The sequence below is a fragment of the Pleurodeles waltl genome, chromosome 4_2, assembly GCF_031143425.1.
Source record: "Pleurodeles waltl isolate 20211129_DDA chromosome 4_2, aPleWal1.hap1.20221129, whole genome shotgun sequence".
NCBI classification, from domain to species: Eukaryota; Metazoa; Chordata; class Amphibia; order Caudata; family Salamandridae; genus Pleurodeles; species Pleurodeles waltl.
The window spans coordinates 807,473,034-807,489,878 of NC_090443.1; the positions used below are offsets into that span (position 1 = coordinate 807,473,034).

At 43.1% G+C, this 16,845-nt stretch overlaps 1 protein-coding gene across 1 annotated transcript in view; it reads right to left on the reverse strand.

The window, feature by feature from the left end:
• Positions 1–16,845, reverse strand: part of IL12RB2 (interleukin 12 receptor subunit beta 2) — a 323,099-nt gene that overhangs the window by 199,569 nt on the left and 106,685 nt on the right. Inside the window, exon 5 of the mRNA XM_069232470.1 lies at positions 1,645–1,826. Coding sequence (XP_069088571.1) covers positions 1,645–1,826 — 182 coding nt within the window. The remainder of the gene's footprint in view (positions 1–1,644; positions 1,827–16,845) is intronic.

The following is a 16,845-nucleotide window of genomic DNA, read 5'->3' on the forward strand; positions in this document are numbered from 1 at the left end:
GCAGTGGCATTGTACTCGGCTCCACATGGAGCCGACTCCAGTGCTGTTGCACAGTGGGGTGACCAGCACCCTCAAAATGCACACTGACTGCTGAGCAGACAGTGTGCATTCCAAAGGTGCTGGGGAGGGAGGGTCCTGCACTGCCCACAACAATGTTGACGGCAGTGCAAAGGCCCCCTGTGGCCACCTGCACTTGTTCTCCGCCAGACTTTTCATGGTGGTTGAACAGCCATGGATAGGCTGCCAGAGAACATGGCTGTATTCAGCCCTGTGGCGCTGACTTCAGCGCCGCCCTGGATAACCACAACCAAGACCACCATCAGCCCATCGGGATCAGAGATCCTGGTGGAGACAGCATTACCCTGGCCGTCTGACCACCAGGGTTTAAATGTTGCGGTCGGACAGTCACAGCCGCGGCGGTCCGACCGCCACCATGAGTCTGGCGGTCATGGGACCACCAGACTCGTAATCAGGCCCTTAATCTGAACTCTCTACAATTAGGAGTTAAACGTGACAAACTGCGGTTACCAATTAATTATCTCATAGTGTTATTGTTAATGTTACTATGTCTTCACAAGACTAACCACCTTTATCAGTGCTATGCGTTATTGTTCATGTCATATTTCACTCAGATTTTAATAGGATATTATGTTATCCTCTCTTACTATATTACAATTTTGTCACAACATGTACTTGCTATTCTTCTCACTTTTGTCTTCCCACTCACTACTTTTTCCATCTCTTTTTGTCTCCTCTTAGCTTTCTTTCTTCTTTTCTATTATAATATCACTCCATAGATTTCCTTTTCTGTGACTTATTCATTTAGTTTTTTTATTTCTATTTTGATATATTGTTCACATCCTACTATGTTGTTGATTATATGACACACTTGCTTATTGTTTAGATTTACTGTTTTTATTCTTGAATAAAAAATAAACTAAAGAAAAAAAATGCCCTATACATACATCCATGCATACAGTATAGCAAAGAAAAGCTGTTACTTAGTGCTCCAATTAAAAACGAACTAGTTGTGCAATTCAACTATTTAATATTCAACATAACCAGCAACCATCCTTTTACAAATTATTAATGATGAATGCTGCCCATCAAGCTGCAAAACACATTGTTTTATTAGGCCCACCCACTTTCTTCCAGTACCTGGAGATATTGCCTCTTGTACTTTTAGGCTACCCGTTTTAAGGACTTGGATTAACATAAGCATATAATGAAAAGGTAAGAGACCTGCAAACCAAACAGAAACAGTATTTTTTTCATGCTGCGGTGTTAGTGTATCATTCTGAGCGCCCTGGGATTGGATCTGGTTTTCTTCTTACCAGAGTTACAGGTACCTGGGACATCAATAATTACATACCCCATAGGAATTATGGGGCACTTCGAATGAGGCCCTAAAGACACAGTTTCAAATTCCAACTTAACCAATTGCTCTCTGGGTTAGTCAAATAGTGGCAGCGGAGCTCTGAGAACACTGAGAATGGTGTTTATGGAAGCACAAACAGAGGCTCTTCCCTGATATCTGACCAATCACATGCTGGTATTATTTTATACCATTACCTATTGGTGGCCATTCTATTTATTTATCTTTGCATCAACTAGTTTAAATCCTGATAAAAGAGAAACACTTACCTATATCAAAAAATGTGAATGTCAGGGGGAGTGAGCTGGTTATTCCCAGATGGTTTGAGGCGTTCACTATAGCTGTGTACTTTGTTTCACGATTCAGATTTATTGAGAGAAGTCGTGAATCAAGCGTATGCCTGCCCTTTTGTGAAGCATTCAGAATCCAAAGGTGTGTGCCATTTTCTAACCTAAAAATACAATAGTTAATGTTTATAGAGGTAATGATATATAGTGATGTTACTTCATCTTTTTAATACAACCTCATAGCATTTATAAACCTGCATGTAGAGGCATATAAAATCCTAGGCAAGTTTGGAAGTAATTAAAGTATTTTAATTTAATTACATGTTTTGATTAATTTAAACGATGGTGCCATGGTATATTGCAGTAGACATTTTGGGACTATGAGAATGAATCGTTTGACATCATAGTCAAATTGAACATACTTATACATTTATTTGTAAACTTTTTGTCTCTCTCTTCCAAGAGCATCATTCTACCAGTAGCGCTGGAACAATTTTCAGAGCGGGGTGCTGTCATCAATGTTACGACATTAAAGTAATAGAAATTGTGAAAAAATCCAAGTCTCACACAAAGCACTTGTGTAGCAAATGCATTCAGCAGGAAAGTGGTAAGCATGTAGTATGTAGCTATAAATACATTTTGGATCAACCTTCGCAAACATACTATTAAAGCATGGTGTGGTAGCGCAATGTTGTTTACAGATAGCACAGATTACATTGAAATTGCCACTAAATACGAATAGACACAGTTTTATTGCTAAAAACTATAAACCACACATATAATTTGCAAGCAATAATGTTGGGAAATCGGGTTTCAGCAAATATTTCATTTTTGCATCACAAAGTCTATTGATTTTCTTCGATCCTATTAAAATCTTTGTTCTATCATACATCAGAATTGTACAAAAATGTGCTTCATTTGGACTTTCCCAACTGCTGCTATATTCTGAAATATTTGAACTAAGTTCATTTACAGGTATTAAACTGTTGTGTGAAAAAGTCATCCTCCAGCCTGTAGCCCAGCTAAATTGTCACATAGTTCACTTTACAAAATCCTCTAACTTTATAGTCAAAGAAAGAAAGGTGACACCTATCTCCATGATAAAATAATAAGCAGCAATTTGTCAGAGGACACAGACTGACCTTTGACCTCTGTCTTTGAAGCACAGCAACTGTGACAAGATAAAAATATTAAAAGGCATCGTTATTGCTCCTTCACCTTCTTGTCTCCAATATGTTTTTTTCGGGTGATGCATCCCTTCTTCCAGCACCTTTGCATGCTACGGAGGTTATCTGACAAGCAGCCAGAAACTTATGGCGCAAGGACAAAGGGCACCTTCAGTTACTACATGGATAAATATGTCTTGCGAGCATTTAAAAAAAACATCTTTTTATTCATTTATTAATACGTGCACCCACACAAGCATATAATATCCATCATCAAGCACAGTTGAACATTGCAATCTACTTTCCCTCGGGTGTTCTGCCTCACAATGTCAATTTTGGGGGGTCGCCGTGCTGCATTTAACCTGTCTGTGGTCGTTAATGTGATGCCAAGGGTGGAGCTGGACAGGGATCTAATGTGATGCCCCTATAGTCAGCCCACTTTCGCCATGTCTTTCGGGGGGGTTGCCTCTGCTTTGGTAAATTGGCCTTTCAAGGGCCCTGCAAAGATCCATGGCGTTGGCCCATTTAGTTGTTGCTGTTGCTGAGGTTTGTTTCCAGTTTTGAAGAATACCGCTTTTGAATATTACAAGGCCCAGCTATATTGGTATTATGGTATCTGTTGTCCATGGTGCACTCAGAAATGTACAGTAGGATAATTTGTGTTCTTTGGGGATTGGCCAGTCCAGCATCTCCTCAAGTGTATCTAGTATGTGTGACCAGTAATTTTGGAGGGCGGGGCATTGCCAAAAATTATGGAGCAGATCACTTGCATCTCTATTGCATCTCAGCCAACGGCTCATTGGAACTAGCCCCATTGTATGGCATGTGTAGTGTGTTCTCTGTAATATTTAAAATTATGTTATGTGGAATTGTGAGGCAATCGATGTCACACTTGGGGCAGCCAGCGCTTCGTACCAGTTATCGTCGCCCATTTGCCCCAAGTCGGTCTCCCATGCCTCTCTCACCCGAGCCATCCAATCTTCTGCATTACAGACCAACATTCAGTAGATATTCGATAGTTTATGTTCTGTTATGTTACTCAGGAGTATTTTGGCTTCTGGAGAGGAGTATCTGTGAATGTCCCTGTCAGCGTAGGTATTGTGCATGGCGTGACGTTGTTGGAGATACCTATAAAATTGTGATCAGTGGAGGTCATATTCTGCCTGGAGGTCTGCAAAGGATTTCATGTACCCATCCTGTAGAGCATCTGTAAGTGTCGATACTCATATGTTGTCCTAAGCTCAGAACCCCTGAATGGCTGCAACCTGGGGAAGTCTGGTCCCCTGCCACAGGTGGGTCTCCTCTGTAATTTTGGAGGCCCAACCCATGTATTTCAGTGTTTCCCTCGATATCCTAAGTACAGTGTTAGTAGCTGATGGTAACTGGTTTGGGACATTCCCTCCATTGAGCATGTGGGGTAGATTATTTCGGCCCAGGACCCACCTATCTAGCGCATAGCTTGGGCCGTCAAACTCCCCATACCCCCAATCATTGATTATGCGGAGGTGTGCCACCATATAGTAGAAAAGCATGTTTGGTGTGGCAATACCCCTCACAGCAACAGGATGGTAGCACTTGTCCAAGGATACTTGTAGGGTTCCCCCATTCCAGAGCAGGGTACGTAGTAAGGTGTTGACTCTCACAATAAAGGATTGGCTAACTTGTAAGGGGAAGTTTTGGAGTTGATACAACAATTGAGGGAGGGCCACCATTTTAAAGATGGCTGAACACCCTAGCAGAGATAGCAGCAAGGTGGACAAGAACTTCACTTTGTTACAGAGGGTCTGTCTTCACCCACGTCGCCAATGGCTCAATAGCCAGTGTGAACAGGAGTTTGGATAAGGGGCATCCCTGGTGGGTTCCCTGCTCAATCTGAGAACGTACATCCAATTTGCACTTGTGCTGGCAGGCGGGTATGGATCTTATGAAATAAGGGTCAAAAACACATTGATGGAGCAAGGCGACCAGGTAGTCCCTTCCCACTGTATCAAACGGTTTCTGGAAATCCACCCGTAAGAGTGCCTAGTGACCTGCCAAGCGCTTGCAGAGCTCTAGAGCATTATACACGCTTCGGATATTGTGTCTGGTGGCCCTGTGGGCCATAAAGCCTGCCTGATCTGGGTGGAGTATATGATGAATCACTTTGGCGAGTTTATCCGCAAGCATCTTGACCCATACATACGCTTCCTTGTTTATTAGGGATATTGGTCTGAACTCCTTGCATTGGGTGCCCGAGAGACCTGGTTTCGGTATGACAACAATCTCTGATGTAAGCAGGTCTTGGGGAAGTTCCCCTTGCTTTAGGGCTTCGTTGAACATGTTCATCATCATGGGGCCAGAGGTGGACCAGACCAAGCACCAGAATTTGACCGGGAAGCCATTGGGCCCTAGAGTTTTGGCCAGTTGTAGTTTTTCCAGGGCTCCCCTTAGCTCTTCCTAGGCTATAACCTTTGCTAGGGACTCTTGCGCCTCAAGCGGCAGCTGGACGTCCACCAGGAACTGCTCCAGGTGCTCTGGGGGAGCTTGTGGCTCCGCCGCATAAAGTTTATCGTAAAAGTCTGTAAACTCCCCTGCAATTCTGGAGCTGCCCGAGATGCCAGTACCGACAGGCCTCTAGAGGAATGCCACCGGGGATCCTGATTGCCTAGGTATGCATAGCCACTGCAGTGTCTTACTGGATATATCGCCCCATTGATAAATATGGCTACTGGTAGCCATCCATGCCTTCTTCGTCTTTTGGGTGAGCCCCTGTTTGAGGATCAACTGCCCATGACTCTCATAGGAGATCGTCTTGATTTAGACTGATGTATTGTTCTTCTAAGGTAAGCACTCTTGCCTCAAGATCCTCCACTTTCTGGTGGGTGCGTGTTCTTGTCCTTTACAGTAGCTGGTAATGCCTCCTCGTTAGGTGGCCTTTTCAGTATCCCACACAACCCCAAATGACCCTACAGAGCCTATGTTTGAATCTGAGAACCTCTGGCCCATTTCCATGCATGCCTCTCTCAACTCTTCTGGTCGTAGGAGAAGACTATTTAGCTTCCAGTTGGTGGTCGCCCGGGAGGGTCCCCACTCCATCTTTATCAGCATAGGTGAAGTAGTCCAAAAGACTCCCCACCAATATACGTGCATTTTGGATATGGTGGCTCTCTCGCTGAGGGGTGATGACGTAATCCGATTTGGAAACGGAGCAGTGGGCTCCGGAGTAGAATATGTATCCCTTTTCGTGAGGGTGGTATGCTCTCCATAGATTGCTGATATGTTATGCAGGAAACTCTGGAGTAGGGAGGGGTTAGCACCCCATGTCCGGCCAGAGCAGTCTAACTCAGGGCAGCATGCCCTGTTGAGGTCACCACCTAGCAGCCAACGTGCATCCGGTATCTCACTAAGGAGGTAGCCCAGGGTGAAGATGAATGATGTAGACAGTGGAGTGGGTCATAAATACTAATTAGGGACAATGGGGAACTCCACAGGAAGCTTGAAATTGCCACGTATCGGCCTCCCTTGTCGTACCATGTTTGTGATACCTTAATTGGAAACCGTCTGTGAATCAGTATGGCCACCCCCCCTTGAGCCTCGATGGAACCCTGCGTGATAGCCTTGGTTGAAGCCCTGGTGACTCAGGAACGGGCATTTGTTGACCATTAAGTGTGTCTCTTGCAGCAATAGGACATCCGCCCCATGGTGTAGGGCCGTTTTTGAGCACTGCCCCTCATTTGATCTTCTAATATGCCGTTCACATTCCAGAAAAGGATCGATTAGGTCTGCAGCTTTCGCATATCAGGTCTCCCCTCCATGGAAAGTGTCATCATCCTTATATGTATATGGGAGCTTTGACAATTGTGTGGAGGCTCTGTTTGACCTGTGCAATGCCATCTAGTGTGGGACTAAATGTGGGTGTGTATGAAAAAACTTAACCATATAACATCCCTCCCTCCCTAAAGCTCACCTCATACTTCTCCAACTTGAAGTACCTGCCAGGTGCCTGCGAGGTGATGCTACTCTTGACTGTTCTGAATGCCCCCATGCCCCTAGGCTCCCCCCCCAAACCCTTTAACTGAACTATAACTTGCGTCTTCTACTATAGCCTCTTGTGAGAGGTAAATATCACAGTGCTCGGTGAAGTGTGGAGTCAACTGTTATGGGTGTGCACGTGCCTTGTGTGAAGTTTTATGTCTGTCTCATGGGATACGGTTGTGGTTCTATGTGTGGTTTGGGGACCCATCCTGGAATGTGCTCTGTGATCCTAATGAAGATCTTTCTGCCACTGCCAAGAAATGCTTGTGTACTTCTGAGTTCACTCTCGGGCTCAGGGAGTAGGTCCTCCTGTCATTGTTAGTTTCGTATCTTTTTCTCAATGGTTCACCAGCCCCCTGGTAGGTCTTGTGTCTCTCTGTTCTTCCTCCAATCTCTTCCTCTCGCTTCATCGCCGCTCCCTCCGTGATGGCTCTGTCTGCTCCAAGTACAAGGACGTTCTTTGACCCATTCCCAAGCCGCTTCTGGCCAGTCAAAGAAATAACTTCTATCTGGAAAAAGGACTTTGAGTAGGGACGGGAACAGCAGCATATATTTCACATCCATGGCTCTAAGTTTTCGTTTCATTTCTAGGAAGGAGCATCTTTGCTGCAATCGGGGGAGATCATAACACAGGCTGATTTGCATTGCAGGAAGTCCATTCTTCTCACCGCTCGGATAATGGCATCTGCGTAGTTCAGCACCTCAGCAATAGATGGTCGGGGATGGTTCCCACAGGGGGTTTTGACATCAGAGCGCAATGGGCCCTTTCCACTATGAAGCAAGTCAATAGATTGGCTTCGGGGACCCAGCTTTTGATCTAGTTGGTGATGAAAGATGTGGACGAGGTTCCCTCCAGTCCCTCTGGGATTCCCAATATGTGGAGATTGTTGCTGCGGAATCTCCCCTCCTCATCCACTAGGCGGGCCTCCAGGAGGTTGAATTGCTGCTGTAAAGCATTAAGGCAGGTTTCATGTGTTTTAACAGTGTCTTTTACCTTGGAGATCCTGGTTTCAACCTCAGTAACTCTATGGGTGGTGTTTTTCAAGCCCTGATGGATTAAGGAGAGGTACATTTTAAGCTCACCCATGCAACCTTCTAATGTGTCCTTGAGGACTTTGATCGTCCACAAAATTGCAGCGTTTTGAAGAGTTTCATCCTGTAGTGCTGTGCCCCCAGCTATGCCAGCTTCATCGGAGTGTGAGGCTTGATTGGCGAACCTGTCAATTTTAGTTTGTGATGTTACACTGGATGGTTCGTCTCTGGCCATTGCTTTCATTGTGGTGGATTTGATTTCCAGTCAGGCCGCGTCTCGGCTGTCTGTTGTGGAGGTATTACTGCTATTCAGCTACAGGGGGCGGGGGTCTGTCAAGGTTGGGGGGGGCCCTCTGTTTCCCTCTGTCATTCATGTGGACAGCTGGCACAGGGCCTTATTGCTGCCCAGGTGTCGCTTGGCAAACCAGTCTTGGGTTGCCCAAATAGCATGGAGCCCACCTCTTGCTGTTACAGGGTGTTTTGTGCCCAGGCGTATTGTCTCTTAATTGTATTGTGTCTTGCTGGGGGGCCTTCCCTGGGTGTTGTGGTGATTGCGTAGTGTGCCTTCCCGGGTGTGGAGCCTACTTTCTGGGCCAACTGTCTCCCCTTGTTGGTTGCTGGGCCAAGGGGACAATCCCCACCTCGATTATCACACTGGGTCTTTCTCTGTCAGAGCATGACTGCCATGTTCGGCTGCTTGGCCACATCCCCTCTTACATGCATTCTTAAAGTTAAGATGGTTGTACCTATTGTGGAGCCCAAGAGATTAGTTGGTCCTAATTGTAGGCCCCTGATATCTCATTGAAGGTCCAGGGACATGTGCAAGCTCGTACTGTGAAACACGTAACAGTGCAGTGGAACTAAGGTAGAGGCATATAGATTGAGCATGACAGCATTTTCTAATTCTATGCTTAAGACAAGATTTCTCCACTTCTTAAACAATCCATGCATAGAGCCTAGGACTTGAAAAGGAACTCTCTGTTCCACTGGCAGCTGATAAATCTGTCACCCGGATGCTGAAATTTGGTCAAACATTTTTAGTACAACTAACTTCCTCATAAAGAATCAATTTAAGATTAGATAGGTCTTTTTCAATGAAGTTATAACAGAAGCTTTAATGAGGCTGGGCTATTTACAGCTAACTGAAACCCTCATGATGCAAAGAACAGTTCATTATAAGTGACATTTTCACAAACAGGAGTAGGCTAAAATAAAGCTCAAGCTGCCTGGCATCCTCCAACCACAGATAGATATGTAAAGTAAAGAGAGAAAGGCCAGGTTACCCGAAAGAAAGATTTAACGGAATCAAAAGAGGTATAGGTAGGGGAAGTCAGGATGAAAAAACGGTAATGGTAATGATGGCAACAGACGGGGTTAAGGAAATGCAGAGAAACAGAAACGGCAAGGGTACACCAAGGAATGAGGTAGAGAGGCAAGGTACAAAGGGAGAGGAGAGTTAGAGAGAGGTAGAATCAGAGAGCGGTAAAGGAGGAATAAAGATAAATAGAGTGATTCAATGTTGAGAAAAAAGGATGAGAGTGAAAGAGCTTAAGTACAGATAGAAAAGAGTAAAAACAGATGGATAAGGCTGGTACACTAGAAGAGGGATAGGCTGAGATAGAGAGAGATAGGTGAGGTAGAGAGGGTGAGTGCAAATAGAAAAGGAGATACACAGAGAGAGATGACAGAGTGAGAGTGGGCAATAACAGGTGGTAAAAATATAAAGCTGGAAAAAGGTTAAAAGAAAGGATAAACTAGTGAGAGAGAATAGGAAGAATAAACAGTGGAGGAGAGAGAAGGGAAGTGGTGAAGTAGCAAATAAGGGACATGGATGTCATTTAGGATTTGCCAGGGGTCGCAGCTCTGACGCCCGTCTAGCCCCTTGCAACTTTTAACACTGCAACCCCCAGCCTCAGTGACAATGGCAGTGTCAAGAACACAGTGCATAGGCCAGTCCAACTGTGCTACTTGCTTCACTGCCTGTAAAGCAAAAGTATACACACAGGCATACATACATAGCAACATTGTAATAGTGCGCTGCAAAGTAGTATCCTTATGTTTCAACATGCAGTCTGCAGCATGAGAATTTCTGGACGCTGCCGGTGAATGCCAGAGAAGGACTCAACAGAGGGCTCTGGCCTTCACAGAGGTAAGAAGGGGCAGGGAGATGGCTTGCTGTGAACAGTGTGGAGACATGCCCCCAAAAATTAGCCTGGGCAAGTTCAATCGTCAACCTGATTTCCGGAGTCATTAAATAGGTCCACCCCTGCATTTCCACCCTTGCACATTATACCTAATGACACTTCACTGCATTGCTGGTATTTGGACAAAATATTGAGTATAAAATACAGGGTTACAGAAGTTTCTGAAAAAATATTGTGATGGAGAAATATTGTTGTCAAGAATATAGATTTTTTCAGGTAAGTATCATTGTTGTCAAGCATATTGTTGTTGTGAATATCGTTTTCAATAATATAGTTGTAAAAAACACAGGGCCTGATTTAGATATTGGCAGAGGAGCTACTCAGTCACAATGGTGATGGATATCCCATCCACCGAAATCTAAATCCCATGGGATATAATGGGATTTAGATTTCGGCGGATGGGATATCTGTCACCGTTGTCATGGAGTAACCCCTATGCCAATATCTAAATCAGGCCCATGCTTTTTAATTATCTTCATGCGCTTTAGTTCTTAAAATAAATGTATGTGATTAATATGGTTTGTATAGTTGTTAACACTATTTTTAAATTTAGTTTGTAGTTTTAAATGATTCATAATATTTTGTTTAATTCCTAATAGTAGAGTGTTGTAGGGGGCTTCTAGGGTTCTAGGGGTATAGAGTGGAAAGTTAATAAAGTATAATACATTAACAATGAATTAATAATTTATTATTCATTATTTAATGGACTAATTATGTAAATTGTATAATAATTATATTTTGTAAATTATAGATTAGGTGTGGGCTGCTGGGCTTCTATGGGCATATGGTGGGCAGTTAATTATGCCAAATGTAACAATTAATTTATGAAGAAGTATTTACTTGCTTATTAATTATGCTAATTGTGTTATACTTATTTATTTTAGCTACATTTAAGTGTGAGCTGCTAGGTGTGTGCGGGTATGGTGTGGGACGTTAAGTAATAAATTAATTAAATTGTTTTAACTTGATCATTAATTATTAATCTTTTTAATAATTGTGTAAATTGCTTAATTGTTTTTTTTCTATATATATGTATTTTTTTTGTTAATTGAGAATGTTCATGTTAAGAGTTTGATATTTGCTGTAAATTAATAAGGTTCTCCAAATTTGTTATGTGTTTGAAGTGAGGTACTTTCCTTACTGTAGCACAGACTGGAGTGGGAATAATAAATGTAACCTCTTCGAATTGAAACGTTTTCCCTATAGCTGCACACACTGGACTGGGAATAGTAAATTTAAATCCTCCAAAATCCAGCGCAGACTGGAGTGGGGAATAGTAAATTGAATCCCTCTGAAGTACAACGCTTCCCTACTGCTGCACAGACTGGAGTGGGAATAGTAAATCTTACTCCTTCAAAGACCAACGCTTTCACTACTATTGCATAAACTGGAGTGGGAAAACTATTATTCCCAGACCTCAATACTTTTCTTAATATAGTGTTATATATATATATATATATATATATATATATATATATATACATATACATATATATATAGTCATTTTGGAGTTTATATTTTTTTATATATTTTATTATTTGGTCATTTATTTCATGTACTTAATGTTCTGCAGTTGAACTGTTACTATTCTGTTTCATATATATATATATATATATATATACACACACACACACACACATATATTCTAGTAGTACACTTAAAAGAATAAAATTAAATATTATGTACAATATATAGTTAATAATTATGTATATATGAACATACACACATGTTTATAAATGTGTGTATATATATATATATATATATATATATAGTATTAAATATTATTTAAATCTATTTCATTTTCATTAGATTAATGTTATATAGTGAAATATTTTAGATCTACTATTTTAATCTATATATATTAAGAAGTGATATGTTGTATGGCTTTTAGATATTTTTGTACTCACAATTATAGATATTATAAATATTATAATAATACAATTATAAAAAAAATTGTAATCCGTATTTTTGGCACTATACTTTTATTCAACGATATTATTTGTTCCAATATTTTGGGCCCCATTACAAGTTTGGCGGACGGGTGTTCAAACTCCTGACGGGCTGATGACCTCCCCACGGCCCCATTAAGACTTTCCTGCTGTGCTGACTGCCGGTCAGTCCAATGCAAAAACAACAGATGATGGACGGAATGCAGAAAGAATCAAACATTCACCCCGAGTCACAGATCTGGGTTTAATCCACCAGATCAGGTCAGCCCAATGGGTAAGTTGCAGCAGCATTATCGCCAGCTCATAATTGAGCCAGCGGCAGTGCTACTGCCCGCAGGGTAAACCAGCACCCTCAAAATGTGAACTGTCTGCACATTTTTTAGGGTGCTGGGCAGTGTCCCCCTGTGGCCCCCTTCACCTGTTCTACACCAGCCTTTTGATGGGGGTGGTACTGCCATAAAAAGGCTGGTAGAGAACAAGGTTGTAATCAGCAGGGCGGTGCTGTGTTCAGTGCCGCCTGTCTGATTGCAACCTGCACCTGTAGGGATCGAAGATCCTGGCGGGGATGGTGTTAGGTTGGCGGGTCTGCCAGCCAACCTCGTAATGTGGCAGTCAGACTACCGCAGCCACGGGGGTCCCATTGCCACTGCGGCAATGTCGTAATCGGGCCACTACGTCAGTTATCTGTGTTACTACCAAGTGTTAGAGTTACTCAGAAATACATGAACTGCCTAAAAATGTGACCTCAGTCTCAGTTTGCAATAAAGGACTATTTTAATCCTGCAGCCCATTTCTTCCGATCATATCAGTGTATAGCATCAGGCAGCTGCAGAAAGTCTGAGGTTTCAGGCGATTATTCAATTACACATTTCTGTAAAGCCCTGATGCTTTGGGATCTTTAGCACAATTCACACACTGATATGATGGAACGAAAAGGGGGTCAGAATTAAAATAGGCCTTTACCTCTGCCTCAGACCAATATCATGGTCTCAAGCAGCTAAGATATTTCTCTATAAACTGCATAAGGGACAGAAATAGGTAGTGAAGTGACAACTTATTAGATGTGCACCATCTGCCAACCCAGTTCCTGTTTAATATAGTGGACGCGTCTCCTAGCTCCAGCAGGTGCTTCTCTCACGCTCCTCCCTCTATATCTTATATCTTTTAAACAGTGATTTTCAAAATATTATTAAGGAAAGTTCAGAATATTGAAACAGAGGAATCGAAGCAGAGGCATACACAATGAGGTGATAGACAAAGACAGGGAAATAGATATTTGTGATATCAACAGAGAGTGTGAGATTTGTATGAGGGATAGAGGCAGTGCAAGAAAACAGGGCTGATTGCAGAGGTCCTCTAACTTTTTGCCCCCATTTTTCACTTTTTGCTGGTGTTTTCCTGACTCTAATGGTACCCTGGGTACTGCTAACCAGTCCCAGGACATGTGCTCTGTGTAAAATGAGTATGCAAATTAGGCTAATTATAATTGGCTATGTCAACCTACCTATAAGTCCCTAGTATATGGTAGAGCATGTAGGTTTAGGGACCCCAGCATAGGCAGCACCACTGAGGTGCCCAGTGTCATTTTAAAGGCAGGCCTGCCCTGCTGGCTGCTTTTAAACTAAAGTTATATGCAAGTTCTGCTTTGGAATTAAAAGTACTTCCAAAGTCCTAAACTAACTTATTTTTCAATATACGTCACCCCTAAGGTGTGCCCTAGGTGCCCCTAGGGTTGGGTGCCATTCAACAATAAGCAGGGACCTTACAAAAATTGTTTTATAAGCCCTGGTGAGGTAAAATAGCCAACTTCGTTTTTCCCTCACTGTAGTGAATGGCCACCATGGACTAAAATGGGGAGGCCTTATTTTAAATACCAAAGTCCCCTAAAGTGCCAGATACTTTGAGTTTGGTATCAAATTAATTGTCGTAATAAATCCCACAACTTACAATTGCTGGATATAATATAACTAGTTTAGGTAAAGAGTTTTAAAACTCTACCTGAAAGTTGCCAACTTTAGCTATGCAGTGGCCTTCTCTGATTGGCCTGCCTCTGGCAGCCTAGCCAGGCTGCCTAGATGAGGTGTGAAGTGGCCTGGGCTGACAACAAAGGATGTGCCTGAGGGAGGAGATCTGCCTCAGCAGATGGTGAAAAAGGATGGGGGAGAGCCGCCAAACTGGTCTTCAAAGGCAGGGATGCACATTTGGAGCAGCTCAGGACCTCCCTCACATCCTGCAACCCCAGACAATTAAGTGCCCTCTTGATTAGATTAGGAGAGGGCAGGAGAAGGATGTGTTTAGGATTTTTAGCCACACCAGTGGGTGGGTTCAGCCAGATCTAACCGCCAAAAAACACTTTCAGCCATGTCGGATTTTTGAAGAATGCTGCTCCCTGGGATTGATTTTTGCCACACTTCCCAGGAAGTGGTCATCAAAGGGGGAAGGAGCCTGCCTGTGATTGGATAACCAGGGCCCCCCTGCTTTCCACCCAGAGCAAGGATAAATATGGCACAGCTGCACCCACACCTCAGATCTCCACAAGGAACAAAACAAAAAAGAAGAAGAAGGACTGCACTCTGAAGGACTGCACCAGCTGCACACGTGGGCTTCACCACTAAAAGGACTTTGCCTCTTTTCTACTGCTTCTAGAAGAGACTCCCTGTTTGCTACAGGTACAAAGGAGCTGCCCAGAGTCCCCTGCATCAAGTCCTGAAAGTGGAGCCCACCTGACCAGTGTTCAATGGCCATTTAAGGATTCTGACCAGGTACATTCTGGTAACTGTAGTCCAAACTCCCAAGGAGCAACTTAGAGCTTCTGGAGCCCTGGGTCAAGTTGTGGACACTTCAAAGACCCAAAAGGGACCTCTGGAAGAAGTGCCAGAAGTTTGGAGGTGTTTGAGCAACTCCATAAGTTGAAGAGGTGCATTGTGGGAGGTGTAGTCCCAGACTTCAAGAGGCGAACCAGAGCCTCTGAACCCTTGGCTGGTGCTGTGGACCACTTTCCTGAACCAAGAAACACTTCTGAAATTAAGTGTAACAATTTTACCTCATGGGTTGCCTGAACTCTGGATTTTGTCTCTGTCCAGGGTGACCTTTTTTAACCTCTTTGAGCGTTAGTTGCTTCTAAGCGCTAGAAAACATTAATTCTTTAAAAAATCATATCTCCGGTTCCCCTTATCTGATTTTAATCATTTTGGTGTCATTTTAAAAATAAAAATATAATCTATTTTTATAAACTGGTGTTGGATTTTATTGTGTTTTGTGTTTTACTTATTTACTGTTTTGTGATTTTTAAATGCATTACACACTTGTCTCCTAAGTTAAGCTTTGTCGCTCATTGCCAAGCTACCAAGAGTTGAGCTGGGTTCAATTTATTGAGACATAACTGGACCTAAGTGGAGGTTAGTGGCCTATTGCTAAGTGTAGGTACCAGGGGTGTGGAATTTATTAAAATATCTACTTGTCCAGGGGACAGATTGCTTCTCAAATCTACTTGTCCTGTAAAAAGATCTACTTGTCCCTTTGGTGCCATGTAGTGTGGCGCCAAATTATGGCAGCAATCTCATTATGTAAGAGCTCTGATAATAGCCTCTCTGATTATGCCAGGGCTACTACCACAGTAGGGCTTGAATACCTGCAGTTTCAATCCCTACTGTAGCAATTTCCTTATTTTGCCACCTTTCTGCAGATCTGCATACTGGGGCTGGAGGAAGAGTAAGCAATAGTTCCAGGGCTGGAATGCCTTTGAGTCTGCAAACCTACTAACCTGCATGTTTTAAAGATTTTCACCAGCTTCTCTCTAATATTTTCCCATAATAAGAAAGGTTGGACATTTACTCCTGACAATGGCAGAATTAGAACTTCTTCCAGGGTTGGGAAGAAAGTGGCTGGAGGGAAAATGAACTTGCAAATGCTCAACAGATTTTCACATGAGCAGATCTACACATGCATACTTACCCATGCTAAAAAACAGTTCACAAATATTTTATAGGGGTACGACATATACCATGGGTGCACTTTTGTGACTTTCTTTAAGAATTTGGGGCCACATGCAGGTAGGTTCAGATGAAAAATGAAACGTTTTCGTTTCATTTTTCAGAGCAGGCAGTGGTCCGCAGGACCACTGCCATCTCTGAATTTTTTTTTACAGTGACATTCACAATGGGGAAGGGGTCCCATGGAGACCCCTTCCCTTTTGCGAAAGTGTTAGCACCCATTTGAAATGGGTGCAAACTGTAATTGGTTTGGGCCCGCGTTCGCAAAACAGTCCTACATTGCACTGCGAGTCGCAATTAGGAAGGGAACACCCCTTCCTAATAGCGAGTCGCAAACCCGTTTTGCGATTCGGTAACCAGGTTACCGAATTGCAAAACTGGGTTTGTGCATCGCAATGTGCTTTTTGCACGTCGCAAACAGCAAAAGTCGCTGTTTGCGACATGCAAAAAGCTACCTACATGTGGGTCTTGGTCCCTAATTAGGTCTGGTGTTAACAAAGACGTTCTGTTTTTATTAAACTTCTATTTCTCTCTCTTTCGGCTGGCTTTACTGTGAGTGATCGCATTCTGCTCTTCCACAAGGAGCATATTGGCACACAAAGTAGTTTTGTTCAGTGTCAGGAACTACAGTGGCAATCAGTGACATAACGAAACTGGAGGGTGTCCCTTTGCAAAGAACATGGAGGAGCCCCCTCTCCAGAGTCACTCAGGGCAGGTGCGGTGCTAAAGGGGCCCCCTGGAGGGCGGCTGCGAGGCCTTTGTTATGCCACTGGTGGCAACGTGTGCTTTTAGAGTTCAAAAAGTTTTTTTTTTTTTTTTTTTGCCA